This window comes from Peromyscus californicus, unplaced genomic scaffold (genome assembly GCF_007827085.1).
Source record: "Peromyscus californicus insignis strain IS unplaced genomic scaffold, ASM782708v3 Scaffold_4__1_contigs__length_199733344, whole genome shotgun sequence".
Lineage (NCBI taxonomy): Eukaryota > Metazoa > Chordata > Mammalia > Rodentia > Cricetidae > Peromyscus > Peromyscus californicus.
Window position 1 is genome coordinate 45,514,644 of NW_026294562.1, and position 25,534 is coordinate 45,540,177.

A 25,534-nucleotide genomic window follows, 5' to 3' on the forward strand; every position below is an offset into this window, starting at 1 on the left:
TAATACACTGATGGCATTTACTTGTGGATGGAGAAAGTAAGATTTCTGAGAAAAATGAAGAACATATTACTATCACATGTTCAAAATTCATAGATGGAAAACTACAGCATATAAGCTGAGCTTAAAGCAAGTCCCACTGGCAAAAGTTAGAAGTAAATTATGAATTGGAGGCTATTGAAGTTTGAGATTGTTTAAATACTCCCTCCTTTTTCATTTGACCAAGCAATGGAATACATCATTTAGATTGTAATCCGGAGTAAGAATGGCTTATACTGACATATTTCCAAATTTGAAACTTCAAAAAAATCATAGTCTAGGAGCTTATTTTTCAAGACCCAACAGAAATTTGATTTAATGCACATGCCTATCTTTTTTTCCAAATGATATTCATATATTTTTGCTTATAAGATTCCCAGATGTATTAACACATGACCAAGTGAAAATGATCAGTTCTAGTGATTAGGAAATAGGTATTTATCATTTACCACCAATTTTAGACAAAAGTCTCAGTTACAGTATACATCTTATTTCATTCTAGCTTTGTTCAGTAGATTTTTTTCAATGCAATTTAGCAATTTAACTGCTCCCCTCCCTGCTTTTAAATCAGAATCCTCCAAAATATTCCTGGATTGTAGAAAATGAATTTGAAGTTTTTCAAGATGTTAAAGAATTTTTTTTTGAGTTCTGGAAGTTTTATATCTTTCAATTTATGGTGGGTGTTAGGACTCAAAGTGGAAATTCTTTAACCACTGTACATCTGTGTGTTAAAAGCATAATAACAAAATGCCTCATAATCTGTGGCTTTATCCTCTTCTAGGCATTTAAGCCTCATTGAGTTTCTCTGTACCAGTACACACTTGGAGGTACTTTTCCAACGTCTGCTAGAGAAATAGGTGTGGTGGATCAGGAAGTTCCAGTTTAGTGTGACTTTGGAAAAATTCCTAATATCTTAGCATCATTAAGACCAGGAGGTTGACTTAGAAACTTCAGGAAGGCCCTTCAAATACAAAATTATGTGAAAATAATGAAGAGCATGTCAAATAAGCCAGGTGTGGTGATTATTGCCTTTAACCCCAGCAGGCACATCTCCACGGTTTGAGGCCAACTCCACGTACAGAGTTCCAGGCTAGCCGGGAATACACAGTGAGACCCTATCTCAGAACAAGCAAACAACAGCATGCCTCAAATGTCCTCAGAGCTTGTTGTGACTGTTCTCCTAGCCAAGTATACTTCGTCAAGTGGAGTTCAGCTGTACCCCCTTGCAAAAGGATTATCTCAGCTGGTAGAGGGGTGTTTCCAGCTGCTACTACCATCTATTGTATGTGACTCTGCCCTGAATTGCACGTGGCCTCAGGGATGGGACTAGAGTATATAGATGGGGAAGAGGAGAGGTGGGGCTCCATCTACAACAGAGAAGCCTTCATCCCTGGTGGGTAAAATGCTTTCCAGGTATGGCCTTTTGAGAGCAGGAGCACCCACACCCCTGTTAAGTAACCCCTCACCTGTGCTCTGTAAGGAAGCCCAATAAACTCATTGGTTCTCCAAAGTGAACTTTGGTGGAATTATGCCTCCATTTGTCCTTGGGGACCCTAGGAGAAGTGGTACATTGGCTTATATCTCCCCGAGGATGAAATATTAGCAATAGGCTCAACAGATGACTCCTTGGTAAATACCACTTGATACTCTTCAGAGGACCTGAGGTCCATCACCAGCACCAACATGGAGGCTCACAACCATCTGTAACTCCAATACCAGAGTTATTTCTGAGGGCACCAGGCATGCATGTGATGCACAGACAGACATACATGCATGCAAAACACTTATAAAATTTAAACTTGGGTGAAATAAAAATCTGTACTTTTAGAATTTCAATAAAAATATCATGAAAATAAAAGGGTCGTATTTGGGATGAGAAAGGGGGATCAGTAGAAGGGACAAGATGGGCGATGAGTAAGACAAAAATGTATTAGACACATGTATTTAGATGTTATAATGAAGCCCATTTTTTTGTACACTATATGCTAATATGTCCTTTAAAAACTAAAAAAAAACCACACACACACACTATTTCTGGTAGGCATTTTCCTTACAAAGGCCAATCTTAAGCCTAAAAATTGAAAAACCTGGTGATTTTGCACAAAATGTAGTAAGTGGTAAGTCAGGATTTGCCATGCCAAGAGGAAAAAGTTTAAAGTGTACCACTGCCTCTGAAATCCTCAGAGGATTAAAGTCAGCTCTCTATGTCATCTGTCTTGTGAGCTCAGGCCTTGGGGACTGTCTTTAAGCCCAAGAGCTGAGCGGAGAAGGAAGGCTCAGAGGTGTCTAGTCTCTCCCGTACTTTTGGCAGGTTCTCTGCTGTCTCTGGACTGGCTCTCAAACGCGCTGTTTTTTGAAATGATCCGCGGCTTCCACATAAACGGCTTGACCGAAAAAGGTACCAAGAACAGTTTCATGTTAGGGACTTGAAATTTCTCTCCCAACTTTACTCTCCTTCATCCCGCTTTAGCACAGATTTCGCAGCTGGGGAAGTAAGTGAAGGCACTTGAAGGGCCAGTTAGCATCCTTGCCGGAAACCGGGAGACCTGCAGGAGCAGCTTGAGGCGTCCGAGCACCAAGGCTGGCCGTACCTCACAACCGATAATAATGGAGGAAAGCGCCCTGGGAAACTGCCTCAGGAAACTCCCCGCATCGGCACACCCAGCCGCACACCCTCCAGCGGGTGGATCCCGCTACAGTCATCTTCTCCTGCGGAGAGGGCGTTCCCGTCGGTTAGCACCACGCCCCGCCGCCCGGCGCGAGCACGCGGCAGGCCCCCCGGAGGCCATTCCGGGGGCGGGGTCTCCCAAATCTCGCAGCTCTCGACTGGTGTCCTGTTGCTAAGCGACGGGTGGGAGGCGGGGCCGGGGCCGGGGGCGGGGGGGGGTAGGCTGGGCGTTTAGCCCGCGGGGCCGTCGTCCCTCCTCTCCCCTCCCTCTCCGGGCCGCGCCTCCAGTTCCGCGTCGGCCACGCCCCCACGCGCAGTCCGAGCTGCGCACGCGTGGTGCGAGCGGCCAGCTTATTCCTCGGCCGGGCTCGCGGTGTAGCCGAGTGACCCGGCAGCACTGGCACCGCCGCTGGAGCCGGCCGGGAGCCGGTAAGCCGAGTTGTCTCGAGGCAGGAGCAGCGCGGGCACTGCCGCGGGTGCCTTCCGCGGCTGAGGAGAATGGTCTTCGAGTCGTTGGTCGTGGACGTGCTGAACCGGTTCTTGGGGGACTATGTGGTGAACCTGGACGGGTCTCAGCTCTCTCTGGGCATCTGGAAAGGTAACGGGTGGGTCGCCGTCCCAGTGTCGTGGGAGACGGCGGCGCGGCTTCTCGTGGCTTCGGTCCTTGGCCAGCCCGGCGCCGCCACCTGCAGCTGCCCGCCTCGCCCTTCAAGTTACGTAAAGCGGGGCGGCGGTTCCCGGGCGGGCGGCGCGAGCCCAAGCCTCCCGTCCCGGTGGGGCCGGGCAGGCGCCGGTGACCTCTGGCCTCTGCTGGGCCAGGGAGCCATCCCTGTCACTTTCCCCTCCGGGGCTGTAAGGAAGGCTCCAGGGAGCCCACGGCATGTCGCCCGCCGCCTGGCACGTGAAGGCCAGGCGCTGTTCGCCCTTCGTCCCTTTCTCTACCTACCTCACTTCACCGTGCTCTCTAGGCGAGTTCCGGTCGCTGAACCTGGACTTGGGGGTTGCTTAGCTGCGGTAGGCTGATAACGGGGGCGGGGGAGGAGGGAAGAAAAGGAAGCCCCCTTTTAGAGTACGTCAAGGAGTTGCTTCTGTATTCAGGTCGCAGCCTAACCAGGTGGGGATGTCGGTATTTGTGGGTCTGAGTAAAAGACTGAGTTAAAAAACAAACAAAATGCAGGAGAACAGAGGGTCAAAATCTAAATGGGCGTTCAGTATCTCGGCTAACTTAAAGAAGACATGATGAGCACTCACCAACGTTGCTTAAACGGGAAGGGCTGCATCTGCCACTTTGCTACAATGCTTTACCTTATCCAGCGTCTTATTTTTAGTGCTACCATCTGTTTTGTATTATGGTCTTGTTTATTTTACATAGCTACTATTAATTTTCGAAATGAGTGTTCCAGGTTAAAATTAGGGCTAATAATTTGTGGAAATAGTGTGCTCATTCTCGGATATGCACGTACTTCCAGCTTTCTAGAAGTACTCGTTTATCTTAAGCGTTCTCATTTTTGAAATAATGTAAGCGAGAAATTTAGTTTTATTAAACAAACAAACCCTCTTGTAGCTAGTTACCTTCTACCACGGTAAAGTGGGCAAACATTGATCCGTAAGTGCTAGCTCAGCCAATTTGAGACCAGCTGCTTGCAGATTGGCTTAATCGGTGCTGCTTCTCACTGGCAAAGTGAGAAGAACAAAACTGGCTTCTGTACCTCAGAAAGAAGCCTTAAAAATACCTGAACTGGGGGCTGGGGAGTTGGCTCCCTGCTTAAGAGCACTGGCTGCTTTTGCAGATGACTTGGGTTCAATTCCTAATGGCCACATGACAGCTCACAACCCTCTGTAGTTCCAGTCCCAGAGCTTCCGCCTTCCTCTTCTGGCTCTGGGGGTGCGGGGGTGGGGGTTGGGGGGAACGGGGGGGGGGCACTGCATGCAGGCATGTGGTGCACAAACATACACGCAGGTCAACCACCCACACACATAAAATAAAAATACAAGAAAAAAATTAAAAAGAACAAGAAAAAAAAACTTTTGAGTTGTGGTTTGATTTGTAGTGAAATGTTGCTTCTGTATTCAAGGTGTAGGTTTTTGTAGAATACAATTTATTGAATTTATGTATTTAAAGTTTACTTAGAGTAAAAATCACCCCTGTGTATAGTTTTTTTTAATAAATGTTAAGAAGCATGTATCTACCATTCCAATAATGATACAAAAAGGTTCTACAAGCCCACTAATTTTTTTTTTGTTTGTTTGTTTTTCTAGACAGGGTTTCTCAGTGTAGTTTTGTGCCTTTCCTGGAACTCACTTCGTAGACCGGGCTGGCCTCGTACTCAGAGATCCGCCTGGCTCTGCCTCCCGAGTGCTGGGATTAAAGGTGTGCGCCACCACCGCTCGGCCAAAATTTCCTCTTCTATTTCTTTGTAATTGATCCCCCCTCAGGTGGCAACTACTGATGTTTCCATCTCTGTTTTGCTTGTCCTAGAGTGTCATAAGTGGAATCCTTTCTTTTTGAGATAAGATTTTACTGTGTGTCCCTGGTTGGCCTGGAGCTCACAGAGATCCTTTTTTTTTGCCTTTCTGAGGCCTGTGCCACCACACCTGGCTTCTGTGTAGCCTATTTAGCCAGGCTTCTTAACAGAATGCAGAGAAGTCACCCCTGTACTGCATACATCACCTTGTCCTGCCATTCCTGTACTTAGGAGTGGTGTTCTGTACTGCATGCATCACCTTGTCCTGCCATTCCTGTACTTAGGAGTGGTGTTTTGTACTGCATACATCACCTTGTCCTGCCATTCCTGTACTTAGGAGTGGTGTTCTGTACTGCATACATCACCTTGTCCTGCCATTCCTGTACTTAGGAGTGGTGTTCTGTACTGCATACATCACCTTGTCCTGCCATTCCTGTACTTAGGAGTGGTGTTCTGTACTGCATACATCACCTTGTCCTGCCATTCCTGTACTTAGGAGTGGTGTTTTGTACTGCATACATCACCTTGTCCTGCCATTCCTGTACTTAGGAGTGGTGTTTTGCTCTGTGGCTGTGTTATAAACAAAGGTTTGCCATTTTTTGTAGTATTTCTTTTTTGGCATTTAAAAGAAAAGCTGTATCAGGTTTTAGTGTGAACATAAATTATTTCTTTGGAGTAAATGCCTAACAGTGGGGTGTTGTGAGTGGTAAATACATACGTAACTTTATGAGAAGTGACATGATATGATTTGGTTATGGTCTGGTTGTATTTCCTAAAAGCTCTGTGTTGGATGCTTAGCTCATAACTGGGTGATGATAAGGAGTGCTAGGGTCTTTTAGAAGTAGGCCTAGTGGGAAGGTTGTTATAGTGGCCCCTCACTGGCTTTCAGTTTCCTATTGTGGGCTCAATCTACCACTGTGTGTGGTGGTGGTGGTGGTGGTGGTGGTGGTGGTGGTGGTGTGTGTATAATTCACCATAGCTGCTACTATGCCATTTGAATTTCCAGCTTCCAAAACTGAGTCAAATATATTGCTTTCTCTGTAAAAACCAGTCTCAAGTATTTCATTATGGTAATCTCCCCGCTAAGGATCCACCCCCTCAAACTCAACTAATACACCTTGACACTGGTTTTCTGAAATGGTTATATTATTTTTGCACTTTCACCAGTTTTTATCAGGATTTAGTTGTACTTTATTCTCATGAGCATTTAATATCCTCATTTTGAAAAAAAAATTTTTTTTGAGGGGGTAGGTATGTGCATGTGGTATGCATGTATATATGGGTGTTTGCATGTGTGAACACTTGGTCCCCAGTTGGTGGAACTGTTTCGGAAGGATTAGGAGATGTGGTCTTGTTGGAGGAGGCCTGTCACTAGAGCCTGACTTTGAGGTTTGAAAAGATTGCCCAAGGCCTCTGCTTGGTGGTTGTGGATAAAGATGTGAGGTGAGCTCTTAGATGTTTCCTTGCTCTCCCCATCATGGACTCTAACACTCTGAAATTGTAAGTCAAATTAAGTGCTTTAAAATTTTATTTATTGCTGGGCGGTGGTGGCGCACGCCTTTAATCCCAGCACTCGGGAGGCAGAGCCAGGCGGATCTCTGTGAGTTCGAGGCCAGCCTGGTCTACAAAGCGAGTTCCAGGAAAGGCGCAAAGCTACACAGAGAAACCCTGTCTCGAAAAACCAAAAAAAAAAAAAAAAAAAAAAAAAATTTTATTTATTATATTTTATTAAGCTTGTTCTGGGGAACCCTTACACTGCCTTTGGAAGCTGGAATTCCAGGTGGACCTCCATGCCCATCCAGCATTTATGTAGGTTCTGGAGATCTGAACTCTGGTCCTTAAGTTTGTGTAGCAAGGCACTTCACTTGCTTTTTAAAACCATCTTCCCATCCCTAAAATGGTATCTTAAAGAGATATTCCAGTAGATATGTATTATTTAAAGCATCATGGCTTTAATTTGTGATTCCCTTGTAATGGTGTTGGGTATATTTTTATGATTTTTTGCTGTTTTATTTTGTCAGTGAAAAGGTCAGATCTTTGTTTTAAATTGGATTGTTTGGTTCTCTTTTCCTGTTGGGATTTAATTTTATATGTCATAAAATTCTCCCTTTGTAATTCCAAAATTCAATGAGTATTTTTTAATGTAACAGTAGTGTAGCCATCATCACTAATTCTAGAACATTTGCCCCCCCCCCCAAGAACAAAACCCTCAAGCCCATTAGCAGATATTCCCCATTCTTTATTCATGAATACTCCACCTCTGGCAGCCATTTGTTTTTTCTATCTTTATGGATTTGGTGATTCTGGACATTTAATTCAAATGTAGTCATATGGTATCCATCCTTTTGTTTCTGAATTCCTTAATTTAAGATATTTTAGAGATCTTTATATAGAAGGATGTACTGAATAGTATTCTATTTCGACCAGTTGGACATTTATGATATATTTCCAACTTTTTGGCTGTAATAGTTAATACTACTATAGATAATACATTCATGTGAAAGTTTTTTGAATGCATGTTTAAAATTCCCATTGCTAAGCTGGTGTGGTAGTGAATACTTTCAATCCGAACACTGAGGAGACAGAAGTGAATCCCTGAGTTCAAGGCCAGTCTGTTCTACAGATGGAGTTCCAGGACAGCCAAGGCTAGACAGAAAGACCCTGTCTGAAAAAACCAAATAATAAATAAATAAATAAATAAATAAATAAAATAAATAAATAAATAAATAAATAAAAATTCCCATTTGTGGTAAATATGTTATAAGTGGAGTTTCTAGGTCATGTGGTGACATAAGATATCAGTTGTATTTTGATAAATGAAACTAAAAAGCTTAAAGAAATGTCTCCTGAGAATTTCAAAAGTAGAAACTCTAGTTTTTTTAAAAAATTCATTGAAAATTTTGATAATGGAAATTAGATTGTGCATAAAAAATTTAAGATGATAGTGTGCTGGTTAGTTTTATATCCGCTTCACACAAGCTAGAGTTATTTGAAAGGAGGGAACCTCAATTGAGAAACTGTCTCCATAAGATCCAGCTGTATGGCATTTTCTTCATTAGTGATTGATGAGGGAGGGCCCAACCCATTGTGGGTGGTGCTGCCCCTGGGCTGCTGGTCCTGAGTTCTATAAGAAAGCAGGCTGAGCAAGTCATGGGGAGCAAGACAGTAAGCAGCAGCCTTCCATGGCCTCTGCATCAGCTCCTGCCTCCAGGTTCCTGACCTGTGTGAGTTTCTGTCCTGACTTTCTTTGATGATAAACAGTGATATGGAAGTATAAACCAAAGCAAACAAACAAAAACTTTTTCTCCTCAGCTTGCTTTTGCACATGGTGCTTCATCACAGCAATAGAAACCCTAACTAAGACAGAAGGGCTTAATATTTTATGTTCTAATGTCAGAAGGGCCCATTAATGGTTATAAATATGGTTTCTGTGTAATCCAGCTAATTTCACTACTATCATGCTGCTGCTGATTAGTATTGAGGCAGCACTGAGCATTGCGCTAATACTTGTTTCTGAAACGGTTCCTTGGAGGCCAGAACCTATTTTCTCACAGAAACATTGTAATATGAGAAATGAGAAGTGTCCAAACATTTATTACAGAGTAGGAAAGGAGTGCCTTAATACTGGATCAACTACAGTAAGTAGACTGTGTTACCAGTAAGTATACTACTTTGAATAAGGGAAAAAGGAATTGGATTTCATTCTTAGAGTGATTTTTGGCAGATTGTGATGTTGCTGTAGTTTTTATATACTCATTAACATTTCTTCACCCTTCCCATATATCATTTAGTCAGGAATTGTTTTATTTCTTAACTTAGAGTCTTTGGAAATCTAGCATTTTGCTTATTTCTGTCAAGATCGAGGCTATGTTAGAATCAACCTAGATACTTGATAGAGTACACAGTTTTGAATTCCCCCATAGCAATTCTAATTGATTTGGAGTCGGACACTGTTTTTCTTTCTTTCTTTCTTTCTTTCTTTCTTTCTTTCTTTCTTTCTTTCTTTCTTTCTTTCTTTCTTTTTTAACAAATAACTCTAGAATCTGTGATAAGAACTACATGCATTTAAATATTTGATTTAATTCATTTTTAATTTCTTTAGATTTATCAATTTTGTGTATAAGTGTTTTGCCTGCATGTATGTATGTTTTGTGTATAAGTGTTTTGCCTACATGTATGTATGTATGCCATGTGCATGCCTGATGTCCAGAGAAGTCAGAAGAGGATGACAGATCCCCTGGAACTGGAGTTACAGACAGTTGTGAGCCACCATGTATGTGGTTCTGGGAACTGAACCTGGTTCCTCTGCAAGATCAACAAATGGATCTAACCTCTGAGATAGGTCTCCAGCCCCCAACTACCTTCATTTAAAAAAGACACTGTGCAGTAAGGGTGGCTTCTCTTTTGAAATTACAATACATAAGGAATCAACAAATAATTCTTAAGATCTAGGGGAAACTTCAAATTCTGATTCTTTAAATTTTATCATTACGTGTATGTTCTAAGATGTTGTCATAGAACTTTAAATTATAACTTAATACATATTAATTAATTGTATAAAAGAATGGGTTTCACTGTGACATTTCTATATACTCATACTCTCATTCTCTCTCTCATAACCACTTTTCTTGTGGATCTTCCCTTCTTCTTTGCTAATAGTCTTTCTACTATTCTCAGGTCTTGTTTTTCTGTTTTTTAGTTTCTACATATGAGAGAAGAACATATGTTATACTTGCCTCTCTGGGTCTTATTCTGCCTTGTGATGTCCTCCAGTTCCTTTCATTTTCTTTCAAGTAACACTTGCACAATTTCATTCTTTATCTTTATATATATATATACATATATATATATATATATATATACACACACACCATATTTTCCTTTCTAACTCATCTGTTGATGGATATATAGGCTGATTCCATACTTGGACTTTTGTGAGTAGTGTAGCAATAAACATTATTTAGGCCCCTGTCGTATTTTGACTCCTTTGCTTTGAATAAACTTGTTGTATAGCTGGATCATATGATAATTCTGTGTTAAGTGCTTTTGAGAAATTAACATACTGCTTTTCTTAGAGGCTATCCTAATAGACATTATCACCAGTAATGTATAAAGGTTCTTTTTTATTTCTTCACCAGCATTTGCTTTTGTTTGTTTTGAGACAGATTTTCATATATAGCCAGGGCAGTAGTTTTTATTTTTATTTTTTCTGTTTGAATGACAGCCATTCTGGTTGAATCCCAGTGTAATTTTGATTGGCATTCCACAATAGCTAAAGCCATTGAACACTTTTCATTGTATTATTTGCCATCTATTTTTCTTTTCCTTTTTTTTCCTTTTTTTTTTTTGGTTTTTTGAGACAGGGTTTCTCTGTGTAGCTTTGTGCCTTTCCTGGTACTCACTCCGTAGCCCAAACTGGCCTTGAACTCACAGAGATTCACCTGCCTCTGCTTCCCGAGTGTTGGGATTAAGGCTCACGCTATCACCGCCCAGCTCGACATCTGTTTTTCTTAAAGTGTTCATTTGTACTTGTTCATTTGTATTCTTTTTTTGTATGTGGATGTGGGTGTATGCTTGTGTATGGTTGCAGATGGTTGTACAGCTGTACATGCACTTGCTTCTAGAGGCCAGAAGCAAACCTTTTTTGTTCTTTAGGCTATGTCCACTTTTGGTTTTGGAGACCATTTGGACCATCTTACACAAGATGGCTTCCTGTTAAGTGCTGTGAGAATATGCTGGGAAGTGCAGAGAACTTCTCCAGACCTACTTTGCTATGTAGATCCAAATTATTTTTGTCTAAAAGCAGTATTTCTGTTCGGTACCATGTATGTGCTAGTGACCCATGTGGGATTCTCCTCTTCTTCCTTCTCCCACATTCTCTCACTTTCTCTTGCACTATCCAAAATCTTGAGTTTTTCCTTTCTCTTTTTATTTACTGTTGAACATCTGTTCATGAAGGGTCTTAGTCTTCTGTTTCTCTTGTAATGTCCTCATCTGGTTACTGTCAACATTCCCACATCCACCCGTTATGATAAACCACTGTTTCTCAGTTGTTTTGATTATATCTTGTGAAGTGATATGGAGAAAGGAGCAAGTGTTAGCTAGCTACCTCTAATCTTTAATCTCCACATTGACTCCACTTTAACTCAAACCCGATCAAGAAATAAAACATGATTGTCAACAGAAAAAAATCTTTCCTGACTCTCCCCCAAATTCCTACTCATCCCCTGAGGCAGTTACTATTTAGATTTTTAAAAGCAACTATACACACATCTATTTTGTCTTATTGAGACAAGGTTTTACTATGTTGCCTAAGCCAGTCTAAACTAGCTTTATAGTTTGGCTGACCTTGAATTCACAACCATCCTCCTGCCTCAGCCTCCCAAGGGGGAAATTATAGGTGTACATCATCATATTTAACTTCCTTTGTACTTAACTTTGTAAGAATATTTTTTTCTCTTTCAAGAATGTGTGTTGGATTTTACAGATGGTTGTGAGCCACCATGTGGTTCCTGGGAATTGAACTCAGGACCTCTGGGAGAGCAGTCAGTGCTCTTAACCTCTGAGCCATCTCTTCAGCCCTATTTATATTTTTTTTTGTCATGACATTTGGATAAAACGCAATCACTGGGCTTTAAATGGCCAATTTATAACAGTATAAAGCATAAAGACCATATTTTCTAAGCAAATTGTTTTGCAAATGTAAAACCATAGTGTTGTAAGAAGTTAGGCTTTAGTTTTATTAGCATTGTATTTAACTTCAACTTAAAGAAATCTTTAGAATTGTTGAATTATAGTAAACTTAATCATACCCATGCCATTAAGTTTTAACTTTCATAAACCTTCAGGTGACATATTTTTAGCTTTCTAGTTTTGCCCTCACCTTTGTTTACTTTTTTTCTTCAGTTTTTATTTATTTATTATTATTGTGTGTTTAAGTGTAGTTATGTACATACCGAAGGTGTGGATGTAGAGGTCAGAGGACAACTTTGAGGAGTTAAATTTTCTCCTTCCTAAGGGTCAAATTCCAGTCAAGTACTTTTACCTGCTGAGTCATTTTATCAGACTTTTTTTTTTTTTTTTTTTTTTCAAGACAGGGTTTCTCTGTGTAGCTTTGCGCCTTTCCTGGAACTCGCTTTGGTGACCAGGCTGGCCTCGAACTCACAGAGATCCGCCTCCCTCTGCCTCCCCAGTGCTGGGATTAAAGGCGTGCGCCACCACCGCCCGGCTTTTTTTTTTTTTTCTTTTTTTTTTTTTAAGGCAAAGTCTCATGTAGCCTAGATTGACCTCCAATTCCTAGATGGATAAGGATGATCTTGAACTCCTGATCCTTAAGTCTCAGTTTCCCAAGTGCTGGGATTATAGTTATACTGGGGTTCACAGTCTTAACTTCCTTTTTCCTTTTTGGAAAAATCATTTACTTTAGTATAAAGACTCCTTTTATCATACAAAGTCCTTTCTCATCTAAAAGCATTTCCTTTGTCTTTTACCTCCTTTACCAGAAACATTCTATATCTGTACCCTTTTTTATTTGTTTGTCCTTGTTGGTTCCTTTTTATTTTGTTTTTTTCCTTTATGTGAAAAATTTTGAATTTAGTTTTTTTTTTTTTAGACAAAATGAGATAACTAATAAAACCTCAAGAAGCTGCATCTGAAAATAGACATAACATACTAGTCCTGGTAATATTTTTATTTATCTAAAAAACAGAATTAACTAATCATTAGATTTGATAAAGTCCTATTATAACATATACTTAAAAAATACCTTTCCTAAAAGGCATTGATTTCTTACTTGGACCTACAAGGCAACCAAAAGCAGTATCAAAGCCTGAATCCTCTGGCTTTATTCTGAATCTCTTTAGTTTTAGGTCAGATTCCCACTTTACTCTTCATGGGCGTCTCTTAAGGAGGGTGTTCATCTAGTCTATTTCATTTCCTTTCAACGCAACAGGGACAGAAAAGTCATGGTCCTAAACCTGCAGTCATTGTGTATTTCAGAACAGCAAAGCTATATATGAGGGGACTTTGTTCATCAGGACAAGTCTGTACCTTTAGGCAGAAGTAACCGTTTCAGGACCAGCTTGTCATTTCAAGTTACAAGGACTTCCTAGGACAACTTTGACAACTTTGTAGAACCAGAACTTAATGATTGAGAACAAACCTTGTCTAAGGCTACTTAGTTTTACCCTTGTCTTTCGTCTCAGTTTTTAAAATATTTCCATAAAGGTGTACGGTTCTCCTGAAGATGGTTACTACATGTCATTTATCTGTCCCTCTCAGTGTGGCCATATTGATCAGATTTCTCTTTATCCCTTACCATTATTTGTTTCTTTAATCAACATATTGGGAGAAGTAACCAAGTCTGGCTTTGAACTATTAGAGCTGGGACATGCCCTTAATATTTCTGTTATATTGTGAACTAGAAGGATTTTTTTTTTTTTTACAAAGGTTACACCAGTACTAAGTATAAGCCAATTTGAATCAAATCATTCTTCAAGTGGGTGGGGTTTTATTATGTAAATATATCACATAGCATTTATCTGAAGATTACTATATAGGAAATATACTGGTAAGCCAAGATGGTATAACCTTATGTTAAAACCATAAAACATAGAATCATAAAACAAAGAAAATAATTTTAAAAGAAGTGTCTAAATGTGTAATTGAATGAAATAAGATCCTCTGCTACCTTAATTTTTGTTCTTGTTGCTGTGATAAAATACTCTGAAAAACAATAAAGGAGAAAGGGCTTATTTGGCTCAGAGTTCCACGTTATAGTCTGTCATAACAGGGAAATCACAATGGCAGGAGCTTGAGGGAGCTGGTCATGTTGCATAGTCTGGAGAGTATAAGCTCACTGCTTAATGTGAGCTAATCCTTACTTTACTTGTCCATTTTATACAGATTAGGCCCTCTGTTCAGGGAGTGGTCCTAGAATAATGAATGAAGGTGGGGATTCCCACAGTAGTTGATGTAATCAAGACAGTCCCTATAGGCATGCCCAGTTCTGTCAAACTGATAATGTTAAGAATCACAGCTGCTTAATTTGGTCAGGCTGAAAACTCTTGTTGGGGTTCTGTGTCTTAAAACTTCTATATTATAATCTTTTTGTTGTTGTTGTTTTGTTTGTTTTTTGAGACAGGATTTCTCTGTGTAGCTTTGGAGCCTTTCCTGGAACTCACTTTGTAGCCCAGGCTGGCCTCGAACTCACAGAGATCTGCCTGCCTCTGTCTCCCTAGTACTGGGATTAAAGGCATGCGCCACCACCGCTGGGCTTATATTATAAATCTTAAGAATATCAAATAATCCAAAGAAATGGGCAGCTAAACCAAGCAGACACAATGACATATAATTACTTTAAATCAGAGTGCACTCTTAGAAACTAAATTTTGAAGACAGGAAGCCTAGCCTAATCATTGATAAAGCTTAAGGAGCCAAAAGGTCAGAAGGTGAAGGTAGGTATGCAGAGGTAAGGTAGTATCTTTTCCTGCTTTAAGAACTAAACAACAGAGAGGGAGGCATGCTTATAAATAGAAATGTTTGATGAAAGAAAATCCTGTTTTGTATGTCAGTAGGATGATAGAAAATTTATTTAGTAAAACACAGAGGTCCTAATACAACTCAGAAACCTTATAAAGTCTGTAACACAAGTTTTTGTCCAGGGAGTATAGACAGTATAGGACCACTTCCCTGTAGGTTGTATCTTTAAAAAGCCCCTCATCTTTTCCTTGGACAGGGAATTTTGTTTCGTTTGGTAATCACTAGAGAAGAGAATGGAAGAACAGGATAAAGAAAGTAGAGAAGACAAGGTCAGTGTAGGGCAGATACTAGTCAGTAGGGATTGAGAACAATTCCTTGGAATTCATCTTTAGTTCTGAAAAAACCTTAGACATTTTTATTCCCTGTTCCTTAACATCTTTTTAATACAGTATCCAAAGTAAATTAGCAATATTATTGTTTCTTCCTAGTTCTTCTTAAATTCCAGTTCATTGTGATTGTTCATTTAGTATCTTTAGTTCTGTTGTATAGGAATTTTAGTTTAGCTTGAAAAGAAACAAGCCAATCAAATCAAAACAAAAATTAAGTTTGGGCATAGCAGACATTCCTCATGTTTTCCAAATAACTTGCAGGTTAAATTGCCATAATTATAAAATATAAAGCGAGCTAAAGTACCAGATGATGTGTGCTTGTTACTGTTGCCCCCACCCACTCAGTACTTTTTCCTTCTCTGAATTTCTGCTTTCCATTTTGATGCCTTTTTATTTTATTTTATTTTTTCTTCTCCGAAACTGTAACCTATTCTAGCTGGAGACAGTTGCGTTTTGGGTCAGATTTATGTGCCACTTACCTCTCTGAAGTTTTCTCTCATTCCATGTGTGGTTTATTCTGCACATTTATGGGAATATACCTGACTGATGCAGCAAAGTTTCATACAAACTGTGAGTGGGGTCTGTTGTCTTGGACTTCCTATGAGTTAACTGTACATCCTATGGAGTTCCCCTGACACCAGTGAAATGACCCATGGGAGATAGTTATTGACATCCTCTATAGTTAATCCAATTAAGAGTATGAGTCCTTTAGTAATAGTCAGACCAAGAATAGGCTCACACCTTCAGAATGTCTCTTGGTGTCAAAGCTGAAGGGCACAGTATTTTTAAAGACAAACCCACAATTAGTATCAGTGCTTGAGGAGGCTTACATCAGTGAAAGTTGGGGTAGCCCAATAGCATCTGTTTTCTTGCAGAGCTTAGTAGTATTTTTTAGACACTACACTACAATTAATTTTGATTTACAGTTCCTCCTAGTTATTTTAGCTTTATGTTTTAGCTTACACAAGCATTAATTATTTTGATTAAAACACCTAGACTATGGTGAGGGTCACAGACATTCCCCAAAGTGTTGCCAAAGGTGGATGTGGCTGTTACAGGGTGGAAAGCTGAGGGGCATCTAGGAAGACACAAACTAGAGTTAAGACAAGATGGTGTCACATGAGTCATTTTACCACCACTGTCTTGTGCTAGAGGGAACAAGTAACTTTTATGTTCAGTATGCTCGTAGAATGGGCAAGAGTGCAATGGCACACAAGAAGAAAACACAGACTTACATGTTGTACGGAAAACAGAAAATAAAGCTCTAACTGTAACAATCAAATGCTGGGGGTGGAGAGGTAAACAAATCCTTTACCAGATACTCTGAGAGGATGCCCAACCACCAGTTGAGCAAATCAGTATACCATCAATTAAACCAAAGGGGAGGGTTGGGTCTCTGAAAGAATTGCCAACATACGATCAGGCAAGCAGAGTGAATGGTCAGTCACAAAGGGCTTGCACAGGTACCTTCTGCCAAGTTTGGTGAAAGTGGATTGTCCTTCCTTGAGCCCTTATTTTCATTCCTCAAAACTGTTAGGTTGTAAAATACAGCTCTTAATTGAAAGTGAAATGAGTTTGTTTTTAGCCAAGTTCAAATAACTATGTCCTAGGAACACAGGTTTTAGTTGCCTGGAGTAACGTATTCCAGCAGAGACATTGTTAAATGGACTTTTACAAATCACACAACAAAAGTCATAGATAAGACATTTTTCCATTAGTGGGGACATCAGGTTAGGCAGATTATAGCAAATGGCTTTTAAGAGGATTAAAAGTAGCTCAGTTTGGGTCTGAATCTATAACAGTCTCTTTTCAATAACCTGTGTTAAAGAGTCTACAAAGTTGAATTTCTTTCTTCCTTCTTTTCTTTGTTTCTCTCCTTTCTCCCTTCCCTTCCCTCCTTTTCTCCCTTCCCTTCCCTCCCTTTCTCCCTCCCTCTCTCCCTTTCCTTCTCTCCTTCTATTTCTTCCTCTCTCTCTCTCTCTCTCTCTCTCTCTCTCTCTCTCTCTCTCTCTCTCTCTCTCTCCCCCCCACCCCCTTCATTTTTTTTTCCTGGAAATTAGTGCAGATCATCTTCGTGAGCCAGTTTGAGGTTACTTACAGGAGTATGGTGACTCTAAAGTAGCTATATTATATAGAAATCTCAACTTGGCATGGGTGAAATCCTCGTGAAAGCCTTGTCAGTGGAATCCTACCCTCAATTGCCCTTATCTCCACATATTTTAGGATTCTCTCCTAAGACTGTGCAGGTGGGGGTCACAAGGGAGTAGTGGCTGAAATTCCAGGGAAGGTCTGGTGGCTTTCCACCTCTCCTACTAGGTTCTATTAGCTGCCTTGTGATCATTATTGTAGCGGTCAGTGTGTAGTTTGCTGATTTGTTCTATGACTCTAAGCCAAGGTACTCTGTAGGTTACTACAGTTCTCTGCTCCTTGGTGCGTGGTGGTGATCTTCATAAAACAATGTTCTTTCTGGAACAGAAATTTGTATCTTCTTGGAGAACTGGCTTCTTTGCCATTTGTAATGTTGCTGAAACTGTAGAGCTACTCTGGATTTGTTGTATCTCTCTCACTAACTCTTTACTTTAAATCCATTTATGTCTTAATAATTGAAGGGGGTTTCTTGGTAAATGAATTAAATTTGAGGGTTTTTTTTATTCACTTTGGCATTTTTTTGTTCAACTTTCCAAGTTACATCTAAATTTACTGTTGATGTGGTTGGATTAATGGGTTTATACCTATATTGTGTGATATGTATTTGATGTTTGTCTGTGGTTCATGTTGCAGAGTTCCTATATTCATGCATTTTCCTATGACAGGATTAATTTTTGTTATTCATGATGAGTCCCTTTGGTAGTTTTAATTTATGCTATTGAGGTGACAAGGAAGGGTCCCTAGATAGGCCCCAGAATGGACCAATCACCAGAAAGACCACATAGTTAGAATATTAGAAAATTGGAACCTCCAGTCCCACTTATCAGCCTCTAGGAAAGGTATGGTCTTGGTATTCTAACTGTAAAAACTCGTAGGGTAACTTGATGAGCTTCTACACTCCTAAAGAGATGAAGTTGGTGCACTTGTGGCATATCCAGAGAGGATGTAGGAGCACTGTGACCAAAGCAAGACTAAAATCCAGCTGGGCAAACTGCAAACTCCAAACTCTGCATCTCCAAGTCTGATGTCAAAGTGCTCTTCAGATCTCCAGCTCTTTTTTAGCTTTGTTGACTGCAACACACTTTTCTCTTTGGGGCTGATTCCACTGCCTGTTAGCAGCTTTCCTCAGCAGGTATCCTATGAGTCTGGCATTCCCAGGATCTTGGGGTCTCCAAGACAATCCAGGCTTCACCTTCAGAACTTCACACAATGGTCTCTCTGTGCCTCTATGTAGGGACACGCCTGACACATGTCTGGCCTCAGCGGCTTTCCTTAGTCATAGAGGGAGATTCTACAACCTCTTTCTTGTATCCTTGACTCTGAAGCCAGAACCATGCGGCTGAAGCTGCTAAGTTCAGTTGCTTGATGCTGGGCCATCATAGTCTACATTGCTGTCAGTACCACTGTCTTTTATGCTACTACTAGGATGTCCCTAGGCCCTAGGCCCATGGTGCTTAGGATGGCTCATTAAACTCCACTTAAAGTGTCTACTTGTTTTTCTAGTCCAAAGTCTGAACATGTTCAATATTCCTCCAAACAAAAGCATGGTCAGGCCTATCTCACACAATACTCCAGTCCCTGGTACCAACTTCTATCTTAGTCAGTGTTCTATTGCTGTGAAGAGACACTATGACCATGGCAAGTCTTATAAAGGAAAACATTTAATTGGGGCTGTCTTTTACAGTTTCAGAGGTTTAGTTCATTGTCATGGCAGGAAGCATGGCAGCATGCAGGCTGACATGGTGCTGGAAAGGTAGCTAAGAGTTCTACATTTGGATCACCAGGCAGCAGGAAGAGCAGCACCACTCCCTAATGACCATGCATTCAAATATATGAACCTATGGGGTCACATAGGTCATAACCGTGGACCTATGGTTAGTGTAGAAATGATGAGTATTTTTATGTTGACTAGACTCTTTAATTTGTGGAATCATCTCTATTTTTAGATATAAAGTATTAGATATAAAAATTTAGATATAAAATATTGACATGGGATTGAATTCTAGGATACCCATTTGATGTTTGCTAAAGAATTGCATGATGTTTGCATAGGAAACTCATGATACATTTCGTTGTAGAGGGTTATATGTTGAATGCAAGAAAAAACTTTTTGAGCCTTTTGGTGTTATCTGTCATATTCTAACTATTTTCTATTTGTTGGACCTGTTTCTTAAAAAGAAAAGTTTTCTGCCCTCTCGGGTTTTCATTGAGCATTTCATATAAATTTTATTTTTTCTTGCATAGTAATTATACTTTAAAAAATCGTCTTAGATGTAGCTGAAAGTTTTTCTGTGCGCCACCCAGTCTGCAACTGTTCAGATCCAAGTAAACACACAGAGGCTTATATTAGTATATTAAAACTACTCGGCCATTAGTTCAGGCTCACTTACTACTGACTAGCTCTTAGACTTAAACTCAGCCCATTTCTGTTAATCTGTATGTCACCACATGTTCCGTGGCTTTACCTGTGTGCCATTGCATGCTGCTCCCTGGACAGTGGGCTGGCATCTCCTGACTTAGCCTTCCTCTTCTCAGAATTCTCCTTGTCTGCTTATCCCGCCTATACTTCCTGCCTGACTACTGGCCAATAAACGTTTTATTTATCAACCAATCAGAGCAACACATATTCATAGCATACAGAACATCTTACAGCACTTAGATGTAGCACGAATCTTAAAAGGTCTTATTAATAGAAACAAACCTGGAGCCAGGTATTAGGGTGAATGCTGGAAGATTAGAAAAGCAGAACAAGCCACAGCCACCTCACCTTGCCAATTCCTCAGCTGATCCTTGTTTCCTCAGACTGGAAGCCTCTGAGTCCTAATCCAGAGTAGATCTCAGCTGAACTGCTGCTCAAAACCTAAAAGCTTAACTAGATCTAGTTCCTGGTTTTTATGCCTTATATACCTTTCTGCCATCACTTCCTGGGATTAAAGGCATGAGTCACCATTCCTGGCTGTTTCCAGTGTGGCTTTAAACTCACAGAGATCCAGATGGATTCTCTGCCTCTGGAATGCTAGGAGTAAAGGCGTATGCTACCACTGCCTAACCTCTATGTTTATTATTATGGCTGTTCTGTTTTCTGACCCCCAGATAAGTTTATCGGGGTGCACAAATATATCAACCACACTTAGAGTTTGTAGTATTCACTTAAATCTAGTCTAAGTCTGTTCAGATGACCCTTTACTGCTTCATGGGTAACAGACAATACAGTTTCTTCTAGAAACATTGTGCTTTCATTGCACCTGCAGAGTGAGCCAGTGCATTGTTACTGTTAATGTTCAGAACAAACAACTTTCCATTAGCTTATTTAAGAACAATACAAATAAAATATTTGATTTTATCCTCATTACTTCTTTAATCTTCCATTTCTCTTAACCCTCCCCCCCTTTTTTTAGCATTCCCTTTAAATGAGTCTACTGGCAGCATTTCCTGTTAATTTTTATTCATCTGGGAGTTTTCAGTTTTCTTTCAGATCCCTGCCCCATTTGAAAAATTACAGAGATGCACTATATATATGTGTATATATATAAATATATATGCACTATATATAGATACAGTATATAGCGTATGTACTATATATATATATGCACTATATAGGGAAAAACATACACACACATGCTTTTGTTTCCTTCCTTCCTTATTTTATTTTATTTTATTTTTTGGAGGCATCTCACTTAAAGCTCTGGCTGTCCTAAAACTTACTATGTTAGGCAGGGTGGCTTGAAGATACTGCATCCCAAGTACTGGGATCAAAGGTATATTCCACCATAATAGTCTCAATATTTATGTCCTTAACAATCTTACATATGTATACCTCAGTGTCACTAAATTCACAATGTGTTACAGCATTCAGATCCATCTACTTGTAGGACAAGTCAAACAGTATCCATTAAGTGTGGTGGTATTTTACTTGTACTGAAATGTGATTTTAATTGTATGTTAATAAATAAAGTTACCCAGGGGTCAGAACTATTAGAGCCATAGCAAGTGCGTGGCGGTGGTGGCGCATGCCTTTAATCTCAATACCATAGAGGACCTGGAGGGCTGTACATACAGGCAGTGACGAGGCAGTCAGGTGTTTGGGTTTACAACCAATGAGAAGGCAGAACAGCTAGACTATATAAAGATATACACACAGGAAGTAGGTCCCTTTTGGAGAGCTCTCCTGACTGAAGAGGATCGCTGAAGCAGGAAGGGTGAGGCTCTTAGCTCTGACCTCTTGGCTTTCTTCTCTGAATCGGCTCTGTGTTTCTTATTTAATAAGACGGTTGGTTACATCTACAATTAAACAGTAATAACTCATACTCTGCTGTCTATTTGTCCTGTTTTTTACTGGCTTCTTTCATTAGACAATGTGTCCTTACAGTTTTTCTATGTTGTAGCATGAATTCAAATCATTTTTAAAAATGAATAATATTATCCTTGCCCGTGAGAGTGTGAGTGTGTGTGTGTGTGTGTGTGTGTGTGTGTGTGTGTGTTTTCTTCCATCTGTTGATGAATAGGTGAGTTGCTCTTTTGGAATAATACTGCTATGAATGCGACTATTTCTCTTTTCATCCATGTTTTCAGATACATTGGTTACATGCCTAGATGTGGATTTGCTGAATCATATTCCCTACTTGTCTTTGTGTTTTGATTATCAGCTTAGAATTTTTTTCCTATGATTTTGATTTTTAACTTAATGTGTGCACTTAAGAGTTAGAGACAGTCTTTAACAGCATATTATTGGACACTGCTTATCCATTCACTAGACTCCACTCTGCCAATTTATGTCTGTTGCAGAGGGCTTGAACCCAGGGAGTTGTGCATGTTGAGCAAGTGCTCTACCACAAAGCTCTATTTCAGCCTTTACTATTTTGAGTCTGGTTCTCACTGTGTATCTCACTGATCTTGTACTTGCTGTTTATTGGTACCTCAGCTTCTGGCCTCCAAAGTGCTAGATTTACAGACGTTTGCTCCCTGCTAACCTGTTTGTGTTTAATTAAAGTGATAGAGAGTAAGTTTGTGTTTTCATTTTACTATTACATTCTATGTCATAGCATTCTGTGAGTTCATGTTGTGTATATGTGTGTATTCTCTGTGTGTGTGTGTGTGTGTGTGTGTGTGTGTGTGCGCGCGCGCGCGCGCGTGCGCGCGCTCAGAGAAGAGAAGAGGGTATCAGGCATCCTTCCCTATTGCTTTCTGCCATTTTTTTCTTTTGAATATCATGTAGTCTGGAGGTCTGGAGTGTTTTTCATCTAGGCTGGTGGTAGGCAAGAGATTCTCCTGTCAGATCTTCTTAGACTGTACAGAAGAATGAACATGGGCTAGTAAAAATAAATTCTATTTTCTGTTATGACAATTATTTTTCTCTGGTGTTGTATTTAAAATGAAGCATATTTAAAAGTGAAATACAGTTGAATATATTGTTTTCTTTCTTTCTTTCTTTCTTTCTTTCTTTCTTTCTTTCTTTCTTTCTTTCTTTCTTTCTTTCTTTTAGGAGCTGTGGCCCTCAAGAACCTTCAAATTAAAGAAAATGCATTGGTAGGTCTTGTCTATGAAACTTTACATGAGTATATTTAAATACACTCATACCTAATTTAACATGCCACCTTAAATTTACTTACCTATGAAAAAAATTTTGAAAGCTATTTTCATAAAATATGAACTTTGCAACATAGATCTAAATTCTTAAAGATAGAAACTGACAGTGTAGTTTTGTTTTGTTTTTGTTTTCATTTCCATGATATCTGTCATGAAGATTTTTTTCTTGTGTTTTTCTCTATTATTTTCCTTTATTAAAAAATTTTCTATTCACTTTACCTACCAACCACAAATCCCACCCCTTCCCTCTTCCCACCCCCCAGTCTTCCCTCCCAAGCCACCCCCCATCCCCACATTTTCCAAATCAAGGTCTCCCATGGGGAGTCAGCAGATCCTGGCACACTCACAGGTCCAAGCCCCTCCCCACTGCACCAACACTGTGCAAGGTGTCCCACCATAGGCACTGGGCTCCAAAAAGCCTGCCCATGCACCAGGGATGGATCCCGATCGCCCTGCCTGGCTGTCCCCTAAACAGTTCGAGCTAAACAACTGTCTCCTGTATCCACAGGGCCTAGTCTAGTCCTATGGGGCTCCATAGCTATTAGTCTACAGTTCATGGGAGTGTTTTCCTCTAAACCAGTGGTCTCAACTTTCCTAATGCTGTGACCCTTTAATACAGTTCCTCATGTTGTGGTGACCCCCAACCATAAAATTATTTTCATTGCTACTTAATACTGTAATTTTATGTTATGAGTCATAATGTAAATACGTGATATTTCCAATGGTTTTAGGTGCCTCCCGTGAAAGGGTGTTCAACTCCCAAAGGGGTTGTGACCCACAGGTTAAGAACCACTTCTCTAAACTATAAAGTTTTAGATTTTCTGTTTAGTTTTGATTCATGTTGAGTTTTACATATGGTATAGTACAAAGACTCAACTTCCTATTTTTACTATTGGCTATCCACGTTCCCCAGCACCAGTTATTGTAAGAGCTGTTCTTTTCCTAAAGACAAGGAAAACAGTTTTGAAATTATTATTATGTAAAATGCCAATTTTGTGAAATGAAGTATTAATTTCTATAAAAAGCTATCTGTTCAGTATTACTTAAGTAAGTATATACCTAACCATTTACTTTGAAAAGAGAGGCTTTCTGTAAATAAACCATTAAATTTAAGTGAATGCTGAAGATAAAAAGAGTATGCAAGGTAATTAAAATACCCATAAGTGATTTTAGGAAGAAAATAATTATCCTTATATGGATTTATTATTATTATAATTATTATTATTATTTACAAATTTACTTTTCTTTATAGAGTGAACTGGATGTACCATTCAAAGTTAAGGTTGGTCATATAGGTAAGCCATATTTACCACTGGAATGTTCTCCTTGTTGGACATGCAACCTAAGTAATTAAACTATTATTGCTGTAATGTAATCTTCCTAATGCTTATGAGCATTAATTTAAAATATAATATTTGTGTGTTTTTGTTTATGTAGAACTTAGTTGTATGACTTAAAAATATTGTGGGTAAATGTAATACTTGAACAGTAATTGCTCATTTTAGTAGGTCTTAAAGTTGAGTTGAGAGTCAAAGCAGGAACTGTGTTAGTTTCTATATTTCTGATTAGTTATGTTTGCTAGTATGTAATAAGTACAAGATATATAACATAAAGGGTTTTGATCATCCAAACACTGTAGCTATGGATGAAAATCAAACCTTGATTGTGCTGTAGAAATTGTTTCAGGTTTCTTACTCTGGAAAATAAAGTGCTTTTTGTTTGTTTTCAATTATTTTACCCATGTTTGTAATTCATTAAAGTATGAATTTTAAATAAATACAGTATGAATTTAAAGCAGTTCATGTGTTGGTAGATCAGAAACAAACTAAATGTAAGAATTTAGCATGTTTAATAAAGTTGTCTCTTAGGATTCTTAATTTATGCTGTTGTGCATTTATTTAAGTGTCATAAAGGTTGATTGAGATCATAGTGTCTTAAATTGAATCTGTCTGTCTGTCTGTCTCTTCCTATAGTAGGATTTATATAGTGTTACTGAAGCTGTGATAATGTCTGAAAAATGGACATTCTCAAAGCTTACATAAAAATTTTATGATGATAGTCTTTACAATTTTGTATATTGTACTTACAGTTGTTATTAGACCATATACCACAGGAAATTTTTATTTGACATTTTTAGAATCTAAATTCTGTCTTGTCCCTGTAAAGAAAGTTTAGCTTAAGTAAGAATTGGAAAATACTACAAGATATTTCCCTTCTGACATCTTAATTATTGCATGTTTCTGATAGTTTGGATTGGTAATTTTTTAAAGACTTGTAACCAGTGTAAAAAATTTTCATAATCTTAAGTTGATTTGACTTCTTTACTGTAACACAATCTGAGGAATACTTAGTTGGGTGGAATAATATTATTATATTGTAAAACAGTCTTATAATAAATTTCTTGTATGTTGCTTTTAGACATTGGCCAGAAGTCACTTTAATTTTACACTGATTATAGTTGAATCTCATTGTATGTCAATGTAACCTACTTAAATGGTGAACTGTATACATTTTACCATATAAGTATAAGGCCTTTGTGTGTAGAATTGACCACTAACTAAGTAGCCTTAAGCATCCTGAAAGCAGAGTTCAGATTCCTAAAATATGTCCAAGGCTAAAACTAGAAAACAAGCAGAAAACTTCTTAGCCCACTATGTTACTTTATAGAACAGAATTTGTATTTTAAATTGTTTATGGTGAATAACTGTTTGGAGAATATTGACCAGAAGTACAGAAAGCTTTATATGAAAAAGAACACCATT

General features: G+C 39.2%; 1 protein-coding gene across 5 annotated transcripts in view; it reads left to right on the forward strand.

Annotated features, from left to right (window-relative positions):
* Nucleotides 1–3,006: 3,006 nt before the first annotated feature.
* The window catches only part of Vps13a (vacuolar protein sorting 13 homolog A), a 216,783-nt gene continuing 194,255 nt past the window's right edge, over nt 3,007–25,534 (forward strand). For 3 of the 5 annotated variants that reach the window (XM_052713819.1, XM_052713820.1, XM_052713823.1), the window contains exons 1-3: nt 3,009–3,302; nt 22,669–22,712; nt 24,025–24,067. In XM_052713819.1, the coding sequence (XP_052569779.1) occupies nt 3,203–3,302; nt 22,669–22,712; nt 24,025–24,067 (187 nt within the window). In that variant the 5' untranslated portion in view covers nt 3,009–3,202. Of the gene's footprint in view, nt 3,303–22,668; nt 22,713–24,024; nt 24,068–25,534 lie in introns of all 5 variants that reach the window. The other 2 variants (XM_052713824.1, XM_052713821.1) reach the window with 2 other exon arrangements.